Source organism: Rhagoletis pomonella, unplaced genomic scaffold (genome assembly GCF_013731165.1).
Source record: "Rhagoletis pomonella isolate Grant_MI unplaced genomic scaffold, Rhpom_1.0 Rhpom_scaffold_00481, whole genome shotgun sequence".
Taxonomy (NCBI): Eukaryota; Metazoa; Arthropoda; class Insecta; order Diptera; family Tephritidae; genus Rhagoletis; species Rhagoletis pomonella.
In genome coordinates this window covers 62,512-80,048 of record NW_023459035.1, presented here as the reverse complement: position 1 = coordinate 80,048, position 17,537 = coordinate 62,512, and the positions used below count along the sequence as shown (strand labels likewise).

Sequence of the window (17,537 nt, the reverse complement as noted above, 5' to 3'; positions counted from 1 at the left end):
ACGGAAGTGAATCAAGTAGCAGAGACTAGCACACAGCATACAAATAAGGCCTGTAGTAGTAGTAGTGAACGTAGTGATTTGTATACTCTTAATAATTGCAACAACAACAATTGCAGCGTAAGCCACAACGACCAAACCAATACAAACAACAGCAACAACAATAATACACAAACTGACTCAAATACACATACACATAGTGACACAAATACAAACAAGCCATTAGATTCCAAAGAATCTCAACCGACAATGACACGCGACATTGTGATGAAGAACAGTACGGCCAAAGTTGGTGGTAGTGGTAATCGTTCGAGTGATAGCGTCATTTCCAAGCAGAAACAGATCGATAGGTTAGGCGTCCCTCAGAAGGAGGACTCCGGCACAGAGAGTGGTGAGGACTTGCGCCTCATTGCGGCAGGTCTGCGTGATAGTTTGCAACTACAAAGTGATACAAATTTGATTGAAGAGGTCACAGCCGCTCTAACACGTCTAGAGCTGTCCTTGAAAGAGGGCAAGGATATACCAGTTGATGGTAGTAAACGCGAGGCTCTGCTTGCGTTGGTCGCCCGCCTCCAAACGGGTCTCAGTTCACCCGACGCTGCACTGAGTCTGTCAAATATGGCCAACAATGCGGGGGCATATGATGAGGCCTCCTCGCCGGAGACCGATGGGCAACGTTCGAATCGCCAACGTTTTGCACGTCGACGTAATCGCAACAGTCGCCACACAGTCGGCGTAAGTCGGGAAGAATTGGCCGACGCAAGACGTTACATGGAAGATATGCAAATGATAGAGAATATATCCAATTGCACAACGCCTGAAAGCGGTCTGACGGGCAATCCTGTCACGCCGCCCCAGTGGTGCCCTATCGAGAAAAATCCGTCGTCGGGTGCGATACTGACGGGCAACTCGTCTTCGGCACTATACCGTCCAAATCAGTTTGTACCTGCGCAACTAAAGAACACAACAACATGCCTTAATAGCGAAAAACAAACAACTGAGCGAGAAAAGGATACCTCAAAGAGCAAACGTCCGTTGTCGGGTAACTTTTCCGTCAGTTTCGAGCCAAATTCTACCAAAAATGAGACACAAACACATTCGAATGCACCGAATGAAGAACCGACAGCGTCCCATGTGAACGGCTATGATTCACCTGATTCCAGTTTGAAATCTAATCGTTTCTCAAATAAAAAACAACTTCTGAAGCGTGCAAATACCATCGATATACCGAAGTCCAAAAAATACAATCCCGACTTTGACACAGATTCCGAGCCGGAGGACAAAGCACCACAGCTGGGCTTAAAGCGCACACTTCAAGTGAATGTTAAGCAAAAAGTTCGCAGCGTTATACCACCATTCGTACCAAAGACTGAAAACGATCACAAATTTCTAGCATTCATCAACAAACAAAGCGATAAGCCTGGTCTCGGCTGGACTGGTTCGCGTTCAGTTTCTAACTGGACCAACAAATTCGGAAACTTGAAACACACCTTTGAAGTGGGCGCCGCGGCACAGGTTACCACCGGCAAACCACCGCAAGCGCCCGGTCACGTGCCACACAGCGCTGCCAAGAATTACTGGCAGAAACAAGTAGCCGCACAGGACTACCATCTGCAGCAACAAGAACAACAGCAATATCTACAATACCAGCAACAGCAGCAACTGCTGCAACGCACTCAACAAGAGGCAAACGAACGTCAACGCCGCAAAGAGAGAGAGCGCCTTGAACGCGAACGTATAGAATGTGACCGTCTTGAGCGCCAGCGCTTGGAGCGTGAGCGGCAGGAGCGCGATCGAATCGAACGAGAGTACTACGAGAGGGAGATTATGGAGCGAGAACGTTTGGCTGCAGCACAGCATGCCGCCATGCCAAGCATGTCGGTGCCAAAACCGGCGCCGGTCAATCAATTTCAGCACGCCCCTCAGTCAGTTTTCCGGCCCATTGACAACAACGACTCCCTTAGTCATAACATTTTCAAACCCATACCGCAACTGCCGCAAAAGTTGAATACTTGGCAGCCACCATCCATTTCTAATAAACCCCTCTCAGCACCAGCACAGATATCGCCTGCCTCACCGCAGTTCCAGTTCCTGACCACAAAACAGTCAGTGAATGGCACACAAGTGACATCACCTTCATCCACCACCTCATCGCCCATAGGTTTGCCGTGGGTCGCTAGGCCCGCAGTAGACAATAGCGATTTCAGAAAGAAAACGCATACCTTCGAGGAACGTTCCCAAAATGATAATCGTCAAAATTCATATTTGCAGAGGCATCATTCGCTGCGTTCGTCAAAGGTTAGCCAACAACCACCAATGGACGAGTACAAGAAAAGACCCTCACTGCCCAGCACCGCTGATCCATATATGGCCGCACACAGTCAGTATATACCATCACAGCTGTCACAAGCCTACGGCTCTACATCTGACACTTACGGTCCGCCACCACCACCAACCAATATCTCATTTACGTATGCCGACATGGCGCGCAACAGCAACTACAAAAGTTATCCCTGCTTACCATCAGCTGTGGAGACTTCAATAACTGTGGACTATGTGCGGCAGCGCGAAAGTTCCTTAACCGATCCGAATGCGACACCATTGGTGCTCACCAGTTCCAATCCAACATACCAGCCGCCTGGAGATACTCGCGCCTACTACAACAATATTCCTAGAGCAAAGCAATTCGATTATGTCAGCCCTATGGGAAGCGCGCCAACAAGTCCCAGTATCCTAACTATGCAGCAAACGGATTACACCGACGATGATCTGGACTCAGATAATTTGTTGGAATACCGCGCCGAAACTCGGGTGATGGGAAAGCCCCAAAGTCAAACCGCTGTAACAATACGCGACAGGCGTACAGCGCATGCCAGCGATGATGAAGTCTTCGGCAAGAACTCACGCAATGCGCGAAACCTTCTGCATGCAATGAGAAATATCGGTAAAAATGGAAATGGTGGAGCGAAAGTAAAGAAGGAGGTTGTGAGGAAAGTGGAGTCGCCAAAGACTTGTCTATCGCCGGATGGTCGTGCATATCAAGCGCCAATCGTTGAACCTTTGTTCCCAGAACTCACCAAATTTGAGCCTAACCGCACGCCAGAGTACATTGAGAGCACTATTAAGGCTCCGGTTCAAGCTAACCCGAAAAAATTACGTGCTAAAACGCCACCAATGCCCAGCCAGCACATCGATCGCAGTTTGCAATTGGCACGTGCTGAGAAGAAATATCGGGCGGAACAGCAGAAGTATGTGGAACAGGTTAATAATACAAGTGTAAATAATACGCGGAAAGAAGAGCAACAAATGCAATACCAGCAGGTTAGCGCCGTATCCAGCGCTTCTTCTGCAAAATCACTCCCCTTCGTAAGTGAGACTCAAACTGCCTATGTAGTCACATATCCGACAGAGGATATTTATGAGAACGGCTATGGGAAACAACATCCAAATTCATTGCCATTGCAGCGAAACCGCAATGTATCTGAAAATTCGTCCGCCAGTTCATCAGTGTCACAAAACTTACCTTCACCCGGCACAAATTGGACTCCCAATCCCATACATTCGGTGGTTGAAGTTAAGCCACAACACAAGTCCCAACACTCTATTGGCAGTAGCAGTGAGTCACAAAATATGTACCAAACACAAACTCGGGCGCCCCCACAGACGAAAAGCTACAACAATGTGCAAAGCATGCCACAACCAAAGCCAAATGTAGCACCCAAATCTGCGGTAACTACCGCGCACTATATACCCCCGCCACAATCCGAGCCTGCCTATCAACAACAATATACTCAACCACCTAACAAGAAGCCGCTGGCTCCACCACAAGTACAGTCCAAATTACCACAACAAGAAAGAGAATATCAGCCTCCAGTACAAGCTACATCGGCGCAAGTGAAAAGTGTGCCTAAATTGACGACAAGAAGTCAGGTAACATCTTCTACATGGCAGACTAAATCCTTTGAACAGCACACTCAGCCACAGCAGATATCGCTCCCAAGGCAACGAACCTTCGACTCAGCGATAAGTCCACTGCAAGCCCAAAATCGCGTACTGTCGCAGCAATCATTGGTCGCTAGCAAGCAGCGTAAGTTCGAACAGCATGAGCAAGAACAACAACAGTCGACGGAAACTCGACGCAAGAGTCTTGGTAATGTTTTCGATATTCAACAAGAAAAAAGAAAAGCGGCTTATATGTTGGACACGAAAACCGTAGTTAAGCAGGAGTACAAGTCATCGGCTCCACCTGATACGCCAGATATCGTCAAGTCATCACTGCCCAAAGAGGATATGCCCATACTGAAAAAGTTTGGTCCACCACAACGTCATCATTATATGCCCAATTCTTATCAGAGTCCCGTGACCAATACACAAACGCAACAAAAGTTCGAGAGCAGCAGCACGAAGGTCACAAAGAGTAGGCACCACGAAATTGTGCAACATTCAACATTGACCAAGAAACCTTCTATAGTGGAAATACCAGCCACTCCACAGCCAGACGAAGATCTCATACCGCGCAACATTGTCTTCAACAACATCAGCGCATTCACATCAATGTCGCGTCGGCAGGAGGAGAATGAGCAAACACATTTTGATGCGCATCCTCCTCGCACGAATCGCTTGAGCAAGAGCGATTCGTGGAACCAAATAGTACAACTACAAAATCAAGCGAATGCACAGCTGCCACCTACCTCGCCAAAATTCGGCAGCAGCGCCAACGGCGGTGGCGAATTGCGTCGCACCAAGTCTGGGCATACGTTGAATGTGCGCATGTATGAGGCGGGCATCGATAAGGCACAAATTGGTGAGAAGAAACGCACCGTCGAGGCATATTTTTCAGGCAAAAGATCGCCAAACCAATTGGGAGAAGAATCAGTTGAAATGAGGACTGCAACAACGACAACAGCAACAACGTCGGCCGCCAATGCAGGAGGTCCCAAGAAATCGACAATCAATCGGCACAAAACCAGCGAAAAGATTTCGGCGAGTCGCAAATCGCTGACCACAATGACGAGCAATGGTGTGCCTTCAGCTGGAACAACTGTGTTGGGGGGTGGGTTGACACGAAGCGCAACAATGCCGCATATTGCGAATTTGAATCTACTTGACGAGAGCAACGTTGAAGACGCCTTCGAGCAGCTAATGATGGGCTCGTAGGTTGTAAGGTGCGCGTGCTAAGCTGGGATCATTGTGCGTGCCAACCATTCCAAATTGTAGCGGAGGGAAAATGAAATTCGAAATGAAAATCAATATGGAATCAATGTTTAGTTGTGAATGCACAACAACAGCGAAATATAGCCAGACAGTGCTTTCAAGCACGATTCCTGTTGAATTAAATACTTGCCGTGTCTCGAACGTTGCTCATCGTCAGCACTATTAACTAATTTACTATTTTATCAAACCCTCCCTCTTATATGTATCGCGCTCTCTCTCTCTCTCACTCACTCCTTATCCCTACTACTTGATTTTTGATTTGTGGGACTGATAAACTGCAACGGACAAAGCGACTTGAAGCATAACGGAAGTTGAGGGACTACATGTTGTTTTATTATTGCAATTTTAACGCCGATTTCAATTTAATTACAAAATACTCGTACATATAAACTATTTATCACCATGCTTACACCATACGTCAAACACACGCAAACAAATACCATTCACATGCGATGAACCCTTTATGTCACTGCAAACGTATAATAAGTGAAGAGAAATGAGAAATGGTGTAGCTCTGAGGATCTCACGGAAAGTCTGACACTTTATGTTAATGAAATACGACAATAGTATAGCCATATCAACATATATGCACATATGCGTCTGAAAAGCCCCCGCGGAGTTACTGGTTCCAGCGATTATAGAAACCAACAATTCGGTACCAGAAAACGTTCCACCTTCATTTTCGCCTCTGCTGGTTGCTACACATTCGCTCCATACAGTGTGAGTTCATCAACGATTTTCATGTGCCACGTTTTTTCCTGAAGTTCTCCATCAAGTTAAAAGCAAAACGCCCTGCTAGTGCTTTGTTCAAAAAAAAACTAACCTCAAACTGACAAGTCCAGTGTAAACGTACTGTGTTTCGTTCGTATTTTATTAAAGCCTTTCAAGGCCAAGTTGTGAAGCCAGCTTCTTGCCTAGCCTCGCCCAGCCCTGCCCAGTTTCACAAGCAGCTCACACCTCACAGCTCGCAGTCCACACAATCCACAGCCTCCAAATCAAATCCACTCAGCGCAATTGTGCTCACTTACCTGACCGCCCACTTGCCCGCCTGCTCGCCAGCTCACACACATTCACATGCTCGTTTATTTTTTCTACTCGCTGATACGCTCGATCGTTAATTTGTTTGTTCGTGTTGATATGCTGCATATTGAAGCGCAATTTGATAATATTAGTGAATAAAAAATTACGACGAAAATTGGCAAACAAATTTTTAACTACAAATACTAATTTGGAAAAGAATCAAATCGTTTCTGTTTGGAATAATAATAATACAACCATGTTGTCCCTCCTTCTGTATATACAAACAAACACATTAAAAACATACGCATACATGTACATATATAGACCTGGTACTTTTAATTTAACTATACGATACACATTCACTGTACATTTTTTTGTTCGCGAGTGTATGTACATACATTAATTTTTTTATGAATAAATATGTATGTACACTATCGCTACGACAGGCAAAAACTGCTTAAGACGCATGCATTTTTTTAATAACTATGCTACAAATTTGTTCAAGAAGTTGTTGCTCGTTGCTTCTTATTACTTTTTTTTTTTAATGCCGTCTTTTTTCCATTCATATGCGAATATATACTTACTTATCATATATATAGTATGTAGTATGTTCATCAGACCGTACCGGAAAAAAAGTTCGCCGCACACCGTTGAGTCTAAGGTATTTTTGCGAAGCAATTTCGACTGGTTCGAGGGGTCGACTTTTTACATTTTTCGTCAAAAGTTCGGCATTTGAAGTTACATCTTAAAGGAGACAATTTTTTTAATTTTTTTTTTTTCTCAAGTACCCCGTTCTAGTACTTATCCACTAGATCTCAGTGCCTACCACCCTAACGTACCACGCTAATGTCAGTAAATTAAAGCTCAACAAAAGTCCATAAACTTTTGCTAAGGGAGTATTTCGATTATTCTAGTAGAACTATTTTAAAAAGGATTTCTTGTTGCCGAATGTAGTTGTCACCGAAAAATCTGAAAAGGGTCGCCTTTTAGGTTCGGTAAATTTTTTCTTTTAACGAATCGCCTTGCAAAACTACTTTAGACTCAGAGGTGTACGGCGAACTTTTTTTGCTTGCTTGTAATGTGGTACGATCTAATGAAAATGCATACACTCTTTTTTATACTTAAATAAGAAATTTCGTTCTCTTCGTTATATTGCATGCGATTTTTATACATTTTCTTTTTCATACTAGATACAATATTTTCTAGAGGTGTATACAGTGGGACCTTTTAACTAGTGTTATGCATTTTTTTATGAAACCTCTTAGAAATGTTGTGTTAAGTACTGAAACTATTTGAATATACGTGTAAATATTTAAAGGCAATGCAATTTTTAGGTATTTAATTTAAAGTTTATTTTTGTGAAAACATCATTGTCTTGCAAGCTTTATTATGCCGCTAATGTCGTTTCGAGGAAACTTAATTTTAAAATTATTTATTTTGAAAAAAAATTTTTTGTAAAAAATATGAAAATGAAATATGGAAAACGAAGTTATCTCTAGGTTTGGAGCAATTTTGGCCTAACGGGTAGATTCTAAAAAAGTTATAAACAAAGCTTATATAAAAATATATATATTTTTTTTTAAATAGCAGAGACCGTAACGGTTATGATCTTTATAATAAAAATCATAATTTAACCGTTAAAATTGAATTAACATTTCTCTTATTAAATTTAACAGTTGTTTTATAATTTTTATTTTTTCGATAAATTGTTACCGTTATTTTTGAAATTTATTTTTTTCTATCATTATTATTATATTACATATGTAAATTTTTATATCATAAAAAATTTAAAACGGTGATGAAAACGCAGTCTCCATTGCTATGGTTAAAAAATGATGGAAAAACTAAAAGTCCAAAATAACGATTCTCAAAAAATGTTAAGAAAATAAAGCTTTGCAACTGTGATAATAAATATTTTAAGCGACCCAGTAAAGATCGTAACCTTGATCGAATAATTTACCAAAATATGGGTGAAAATTTTTTAACACCCTGAAAATCTCTGAGTTTCTTTTCCGTTATGTTTAGTGCAACAAAATTATTTCAACAAATTTTCACCAAAACATATATATTTCGGACATCATTTTAGAATATCCTTTTACTCCTACATAGTTTTTTACTCGACTCGACTTACGACCTGTACTCGGTTATTTGGTGAAATTTTTTGTTGTTGATTTTTTACACCGTGAATGTAGGAAAAAACTCAGAATTCACCATTGATTTGTTTATGTTCCATTAGGGTGCAACACTCTGCATACAATACGTGAAAATACCTCCAAATTCATTTGATAGAAGAGTTTAAGCTTAAAAGGCCTGCATAAAAATGTTAAATATTGTATAAACGGAATCAAAATAATTTACTCACGTAAATCTCTATATTTTTCCGAATGTCTTAAAATATAATGGCCCGTAGTCATAGGGCAGTTGGAAAAAGGCTTTAACGATTAAATTGTGTTTTATTGTAATAATCATTTTAACTCTTCCATAGTCAACTTAAAATGCATTTTATGGCAAAACAGAATTTTAACTTTAAAATGAGGAGAACGCGATTTTAAAATGGTAAAATAGGGGTCTAAACTTTTTTTTGTTGTTGAAGTAGTAAACGCAATAACACCCAGCTTCGGTTCCCATTCCAAGCGATTCCAAACAATATTTTTTAATTAAAAATTTTTTTTTTAGTATAAACATTATTTTATTTTATTTTATTTTTTTCAAGTTAATAAAATTTTTGAGGTTTAACTTTAATTAAAAAGGTCACAGCATCCTAATATTTAAAAGAACAAAAAAAATATAAAAAATATTTCCTGACTTTTTTCGTGAGGTACCCTAATGAAGATGAATAAGAGTTTTTGAAAGTTTAATTTTTAAGCCGTAATGTATTGAAAAATAGTTTCAGTAACTTGAAATGGAAACAGCTCTACCTGAGAGCTCAATAAAATGGAGGTTTTTGTGCGAATTTTACTTTGTTTTTTGTACTGCCTTTTAAAAATATTTAGGACTAACCTATTTTTGCAAAATAAAAAGTTTGTTTTTTTTTGGGATTTTTGGTATGAGAATGTAGCTATAAGAAATTGTAAATACATATGTAGTACAATTTTTAAATGTGTATCTGGTAAAACAAAAAGTGTAGAGAACATTTTGGGCTTCAAATTTTATACAACAAATAATATACATATATGTATATCTATATTATAAATTAAAAAGCTTTGACTAACGCATGCTTTATATATATATATTTGTTCTTTTTTGTATTTTTTCGTATTTTTGTGCTTTAAAAATGCTTCAAATCAACCAAAACAAAAACTAAATATTTGAAAAAAATACACACACACAAATACATAATATGTAACTGACCTTCAAATAACCACCTCAACAGAGCAACAAGCTACATCGACCACTGAGAAAACGGAAACAAAGGAAAAAGATGGTGCCGTTGTGACAACTACAACTAAAGGTAGGTATATTTTATTTTTAGTTTTTCCTTTTATATTAATGTACATATTTATATACTTATTTGTTTATTTATTAAACATTCTTTTCTCGCAGTTACAACACGCACTGTAAGTGGCGCTGGCAGCTCTGCATCGAAGCCAGCTTCGCCGTTTGCGAAATTCCATCAGCTGGACAAACAAAACTCTCAGCAATCGCCAAAGTAAGAAATTATTACCTACGTTCTTTTTGTTTGTTTAAAATATACATAACTATGGATATAAAAAACATTTAAGTTTATTTAACAACATACATGGTTAGTAAAATAAGTATTGATATTCATGATTGTGTGCTCTGGTATTGGAAGAGTTCATAATAATAATAATAATAATAATAGATTGGCGTTTACACATATATTAGTGTTTGGCCGAGCTTCTCCTCCGATTTGTGGCGTGCGCCTTGATGTTCGCCGAACGGCGATTGTAATTTTATGAGAAGGTATTTTTCATGGCAGAAATATACTCACAGGTTTGCCATTGCCTATCGAGGGGCGACCGATATTAGAAAAAAACCTTTTTTGTTTTTATTTTTTGTTGTTGGATTGAACCATGCTTGAACCCAGGCCCTGCGAATGGTAGCACGCACTCCAAACCAATACAACCACAGCGGAAAAGTTCATAAAATAGTCAAATTGCTTGCAATAGGCCCATTAAAACTGTCAATAATTCAAAATTTTTTATTGGTACATTGGTTTTTTTTTGTAATGAGATCAGACTCATTTTCTTCTTCTTCTTGTTTGGTGAAGCGATTTTGGCTGTATTCAGTGTTAAGTGATGCCAATTGCTAACATCAAGTGAAGCCAAAGTTCCTGTCCACCTGGTCTTTCCATCGTAAACGGGGCCTCTTTCTTGCCCCTTCTCCCTTTCCACGTTGTGTCAATTTGTACGGCATGACCAAGTCAGCGTTAAAAGCCGGTACATCTTAAACCAAACTCGCGGCGCACTGACCTTAGTAAATATTTTCAATTTCGTTTAAGACGCTATTCGGTCACTCAGAAGACACTCTAGGTTATCTGCAGCCGAGTGAGACTGTCATATCTCGGGCTATCCGATAGATCTTCTTGCAGAATAGTATCAGCAGCTTCCGCTCGCATCATTGAGCTTACTGCAAAAAAAACGTATGCATATGGATTGAGCTGAGGTTCCTAACTTCAGAAATGATAGCTCTTATTATTTGAGCTTTGATACATTCTGACTTCTTTGCTACCAAGTTTTTCTGATATAGAATACTAGGCTGGAATATGCTCTTTTATTTACTATCAGCGTAAATACTCTCGCATGTCGAGCGAAATAGCCACCATCTTACCAAGTTTTTTCAGTATTTGTGGGTTGCGCCTTGATGTTGTCACCCAAAAGGGAGGGGACTTACATGTTAACGCCATGTAAGCTTTTTTCTTGGCAGAAATGCACTCATGGATTACCCATTGCCTGCTGAGGGGCGACCGCTATTAGAATTTTTTTTTTTTAAGTTAGATGTTGCTCGTACCGGAGAGCCTACCGAGTTAAGAAGCCATGCTTTTGCCGTATACTTGTATGTATAAGAAGTGACAACCGGCCAAATTTTTAAAAGTCTTTTCAATTTTTTTTATATTTTTTTTTATCCATATAAGTTGAATTCTATTATGTATAGATTTTCAACTCCAGAGTCATAATCATGAATTTTTTAATAATAATTTCAAACTACTTTAAATAAACTGTGAAAACGGTATTTGGTGGAGGAGGAAACATTAATGGACTATTCGTACTATTAATTGGAGAATTTAATATAAGGTGTTGGTAGCCGATAACAACAAACCACTTGTGTATACATTAGGGTGGTCCAAAATAAGTAAAGTCGAAATTTTAATGCTCTCACTCCCTAGGATTGTTCTATATCGAAAAAAATATATCGCTACTTTTTATTTTGATATCAAAAAATATTTAAAAGTCGGCCAAAGTTTTCCATGTATTTTATATGGGAAAAAACCCACTTTTCGTAGAAATTGTATCGGATTATTCGAAATCAATATTTTTCGATCGGAAAACTCTGTTTCTCATCAGCAGATTCCAATAATTTATACCCAATTGTTTATTTAACCATTTTTTGACGGACCCATGAAATAAAGTTACTGTGCAAAAATGGTTAAAAAAAATAATTGGGTATTATTCTCTTGAAGAGAAACAGAGTTTACCGGTCGAAAAATATTGATTTTCAAGAATTCTATAACATTTCTATCAAAAATTGTTTTTTTATCATATAAAATAACTTTGGAAAACTTTTAGTGCTTTGAGCGATCTCTAAATATTTTTTTATTTCAAAATAAAAGAGAAGGGGTATATTTTTGGGCGGTATAGGATAATCTTAGGGGGTGAGAGCATAAAAATTGCGACCTTACTTTTTCACATGCATTTTTAGATCACCCTAGTATACATACATATAATATATGGAAAAATTTACTCACAAATTCATTACTCTATAATATTCAAAACAAGATATACTATACATATTTACTTAGCGTTTGAAAAATACTCCAAATGACTTTGGTTTTTACTATAAATTAATAATCGTAGAAATTCAACACCAATCTTCTCAGTGTCTAATCAATTAAGACAATATAAAAAATCATTAATGCCAACTGTAGAGCTCTACTGCAAACTTCTTAGTTTAATTTTGCACACAAAATGTTAAGAAACCATTAAACAAGTAAAAAGTTTACTGCAGACCTTTTTCTATTCTCAAATTTGTTTAATCGCAGCGAAATTACTAGTAGAACTAATTTTTTTTTTTTCAATATTCCTTTGCTACAAAATAACGTTGCTTAAAAACGATAAACCCCTTGTTGTTCAGATCACCGTCAACACCCACCACTCCCGGGGGCACAGCCTCACCTTCCGGTTCCGCACGCATATTCCAATTTACTGATCCGGCATTAAATGCACGCGCCGCCACTGTTAAGGAACAACTTCTGCAGTGGTGCCAATCGAAAACGCAGGAATATGAGGTATCTCTTTTAATCAAAAAACGAAAAAAAACGAAATCTATTAAAATTATTCTATCAAAGCAACAATTAAAATTACAGCGCTTTACTCGTTGTTCTACTACATACTACCTTTTACTATCAAAGTTATGCTGATCGCGAAGAAGCATACATATTTCTTTATTAAACAAAAAACCCGCTAACAAATGTTACTTGCAGAAAGCTTAAATAATTATTTGTGCATAAATATGCAGGGCTTAAGAAATTCTATATTAACAAACGCTTCAGTTTTTCGCTAAAAATGACCTAACAGTAAAATAATGAGCTTGCTAAAATGAGTTTTAATTTAGTACACAGGCACCTTCTTTGATTTAAACTAACCAAAAGATTTTTACTCTGATCTGGGGATGTACATACATATGTATATATGAAGTGAAAAATACAAATATATTTCGAAAGTAAATACCCAATAAACACAACGAATTCGCCGAATCTCTGACGAATCGAGAACATTTAATTTTTCTAATCATTGGAGATTCTATAATCTTTATTCTTCGAATCGTTGGCGTTTCGAGAATTATTGATTTTTCCACTCAAGATTTCAGCTCGCTGGTGGTTTGAGATTGCAATTTATTTCGACCCAAGTTTTATATGATTTAAAAATCTAAAGAAATTGTATTTGTTTTATTTACCTGAGAGAGAATATTTTCGAAAAAAACTATTTTCTTGATTGTGCCTCGAAGACGATGCAATTAAAAACCCTTCGAGAAAACTGATTTACTCGAGCTCGCCTCAAATTCGAGACGATGCCACCCTCGTTTTTGTGTTTGTTGGGTACTTGAAAAATGTTGTCCCTTAAACAGAAATTCTTCATGATATTATGCCCCAAATACATTATTCCAGTAGCATGTAAGTCCAGTTAGCCAGTCCAGCCAGCGCTGGCGTAATGTAAATAGGCACTGGCATGATGAACCCATTATAGTAAAAAATCCATACCAGTAATTGGATTGTCAGTATATTTTTAAAAGGAAGTGCATCCATTATAATACAACAAAATAGGAACCGAGTTGGAATGACATTTTTAATTTATTATTTATGAAAGTCATAACAATTCGACATACAAAATATTGATAAAAATATTAAGAAGATCGCACGAGCTTTTTAAGTCCCCAAGTATAGGTCATAGGCCTATAGACCCAACGAAAAACTCTTGAAATAATGAAATCCACTTTTACATAATTTCACATAAATAAGGAAAATATAATTCTGTCCTAATCAAATTAAGTAGTTCTTTGTTTGACTTCAGAAACAGCAATGATTTTAGGAAAAAAAAATCGGTTGGTTTAAAAAAATAAGAAAAAAACCTTTGGAGTTCTAATTTCATAAAAAAAATCCTTAAATTTTAATGTCCATAGGATCTTAATTATTTCGAGAAAAAGGAAAAATTATTCCTCCTTTAATCAATATTAAAATCCAAAATTGCTAGGTAAATATCTGAGATGAAAATTAATAAATAGCGTATGTATGTAAGTTGAGAATTTTAGGGTTTTAGAAAATTTTAAATATGGCTTCTATAATTATTTAACAACAGCTAGTATCTGTACACAGTGTTATTTAAAAAAAAAAACGTCAGAGTGTGTGTTTCACTTACCCCAAATTGCGCAATTTGATTTTTAAGTAAGAAGAAGAAGCAGCACAGTGTGAATGAAGAAATAAATATAAAATTTGAATTAATCAATTGCCTTCGCGAAATTAGTTCAAAATGTAAAAAAAAAATGTAACACTTTGGGGGGTTTCACGCCTCAGCATTTGTAGGTGGCACAGTCAATCTTTGGAAAGAGCCACTAAAAATGTATGTTAAGCTGACCGTTTTACGTTGTATGGAGCAGGACTGCGGACTAAATGTTCCCATCGATTTGTCACACTTCCTATGAGAGAATTTCATAAATATAAATAATTTTCATTTCAGCACCCTATAAAATAGCTAAATCTGGGTTTTCTCATTCGGTTCATCATTCTAAATGGTTTCCGAACTCTAATGCCTTTAAAAAGGTGTTTTGCATATCATGTAGCTAAGTTATTCTTTACAGAAAACAATGGCTTTTAAATTACATATTTTAATGCTAATAACTATTTAGTGCAGGGCGTCTTTAAAAAAAAACGTTCATAACTTTTGAACTCTACATGATAGTGTGCATACATAGCTATACTTAGTAGAGATAATTTTCAGAATTTTTCCTGTTATTACCACATTAGCAAAAATCGATTCCACTGTAGGGGAAAAAATTTATGCAAAATTTTTTGGTTTAAAATTTTTTAACTTTTAAAGTTTGATTTTTTCATTCACAATTTAAACTTAAAATGGTAATATCTTGGGGGAAATGAAGTGATCCAAAACCGGTATACAGATCTGTAATCTGTAGCGTGTTATTCAAAAAGGTTATACGAAAACATTCGATTTAGCTGTTGCTCTACAGGGTGGCGAGAAAAAAAAAATGTATACTTATGAAACACTCGTAATAGTATATATTCAAACTCGAGTTGAACAACTTTATATTATTAATTTTGTACCCTAACCAGCGCATTTTCTAATTTTATTTTTCAAATATTGTTTGCTTTGTTTGTCCATACAGATACGTATTTATTTGTATACGGTGAATTCATGGTTTGTAGCATTTTAGTGTGTGGTAATTTAACACCCAAAATGCTACACATCGTGAACTCCCCTATTGTAAGCCAATACGCTTAATAATTTTAGATATCATCAGTTTGCTCGCACGCATGTTGCCGCCGGTATTCATTACGTTCCTTTGCTTTCCTATGAGAAAATGAGTTTTTGTTTTTTTTTTTTAATGCCGGGCATTAATCTTATAACTACATTATAATTTTATTTACATGATTAGGGGATTCACAAGACGTGCTAAGTGACGTAAAATCTTAAGCTGAAAATTTTTGTATGTAAAATAATGATTGAAATGGTTTTAGAGGATTTCTAATTACACCGAAATGTCTTTAAACTGATAAAAAAAACCTACTTTTAGCCGTTGTTTTACATAAAAGAAAAATTTTAAGCTTAAGATTTTACAACGGTTACCATATCATGTGAATCCCCTAAATATTTTTATACATTTATTTTTACTATTTTTCTGTTCGCTGTTTCATATGCTTTGTTTATTTTTGAAGCAATGTTGTCTTTTTCTGTTATTTTAGCTTCGAATTTCCAAAGTGTAAGCGTATTAAAATAAACTAAATTTGTTTTTTCAGAACGTCCAAATAACTAACTTTAGTGCCAGCTGGTCAGATGGTTTAGCATTTTGTGCTCTAATACATCATTTCTTGCCAGATTCCTTCGATTATAGTAAATTAACACCAAAAAGCCGAAGACATAATTTTGAATTAGCTTTCACTGTGGCCGAGTAAGTACCTAAACAAACAATTGAAAGTAGCTTTTGGATTGCGCCGTTTCTAAATTTTAACTTTTCTTCTATTTCAGTGAGAAAGCTGGCATAGCGCCACTACTCGATGTCGAGGATATGGTAGAGATGAAACGACCCGATTGGAAATGCGTTTTCATATACGTACAGAGCATCTACCGTCGTTTCCGTAATTGCCAATAAAATCGGGAAAAACCACAAATTAAATAATCTTCTGACATCATCTTGGCTTGCGGTCATCAGCAAAAAAAAAAAATGAAAAATATTTATTGAAAAATAACTATTGGTGTATACTAATCCTTCATTGCCATGAAACCGATCTTAAAAAAACGGTTCTACATATTTGCCAAAATTTTTTGTTGTTAATTATGAATACAATGGTATTGGGCACTGGGATGAACGATTTCATGTTCTATGTACTACTCTGCTAACTCTTGCAAAAAAATTAAAACATAATTCATAAACGTATGAAGAAATTTTAACAAAACTACGAAAACCTAGTACGTATTTGTAATTAAATATATTTATTATTGCATATAAAAAAAAACATAACATTTTGTGTATTGGTTTCCTAAATCTTGAGCAATAAAAACAGAACGTATCTCTCATACATATGTACATATGTAGGTACATTGTACATACGAGTATAAACTTTTGTAACTCGATCTGGATCGTACGACGTAGATTAAGTCGACTATATTTTTGTACGTACAAAAATAATTAATGTGAACATTTTTTGAAATTTCTTGTGAATTTACACGCTGTAGCGCAAAATTATTTTGGACTATTGAATAATTGTTCTTGTTGTTGGTGGTGCATTAATGTAAAATTACATACAAAACTACTTGTTAAAAATTGAACTAAGTAGAATAATCGACTTGTAAAAAAAGAAGCAAGCACATTATTGATGATATATATATACATATATAATACATATTTTATGTATAACCGTACTCGTATGGAGAAAATGCAATATTTCACATGCGCTTGTTTTCGCTTTTCTCGATAAGAAACATATGAAATCACGCCTAGATACTAACAACACGTTTATTACAATAAATAATATACATATTTACACATAAATAAATATATCAATAAAGATTTTCTTTTAATTGAAATGTAAAAATATATGTATATGAATAACAATTACACACATTAATTACAAAATAATTATCAATTACAATTTAGTTATGCCTTTCACACATAATCAGTGTTTAAATATTTTTTTTTATTCTCATACCCGTTGTATACTATATACATATGTATTGTAAAATTTACGAAATGTTGACTTACATATTTAGTTATGAGAATTTCATCTAAAAAAATTTTATACACACACACACATATCTTTATTGTTTTTTTAATATTTGTTTACATTTGTACTAATTGTTGCTACGAAAATATAGAGATTAACATTTTCAAGCTACGGT

At 36.6% G+C, this 17,537-nt stretch overlaps 1 protein-coding gene across 1 annotated transcript; it reads left to right on the top strand.

The window, feature by feature from the left end:
• Positions 1-202: 202 nt before the first annotated feature.
• On the top strand, positions 203-17,120 carry LOC118750989 (the record flags this gene model as incomplete). The annotated part of the gene is given in 6 exon segments (XM_036485747.1): positions 203-5,050; positions 9,605-9,682; positions 9,775-9,880; positions 12,544-12,697; positions 15,938-16,089; positions 16,167-17,120. Coding segments are annotated over 6 exon segments (5,418 nt in total). The 3' UTR covers positions 16,291-17,120.
• Between the last annotated feature and the right edge of the window lie 417 nt (positions 17,121-17,537).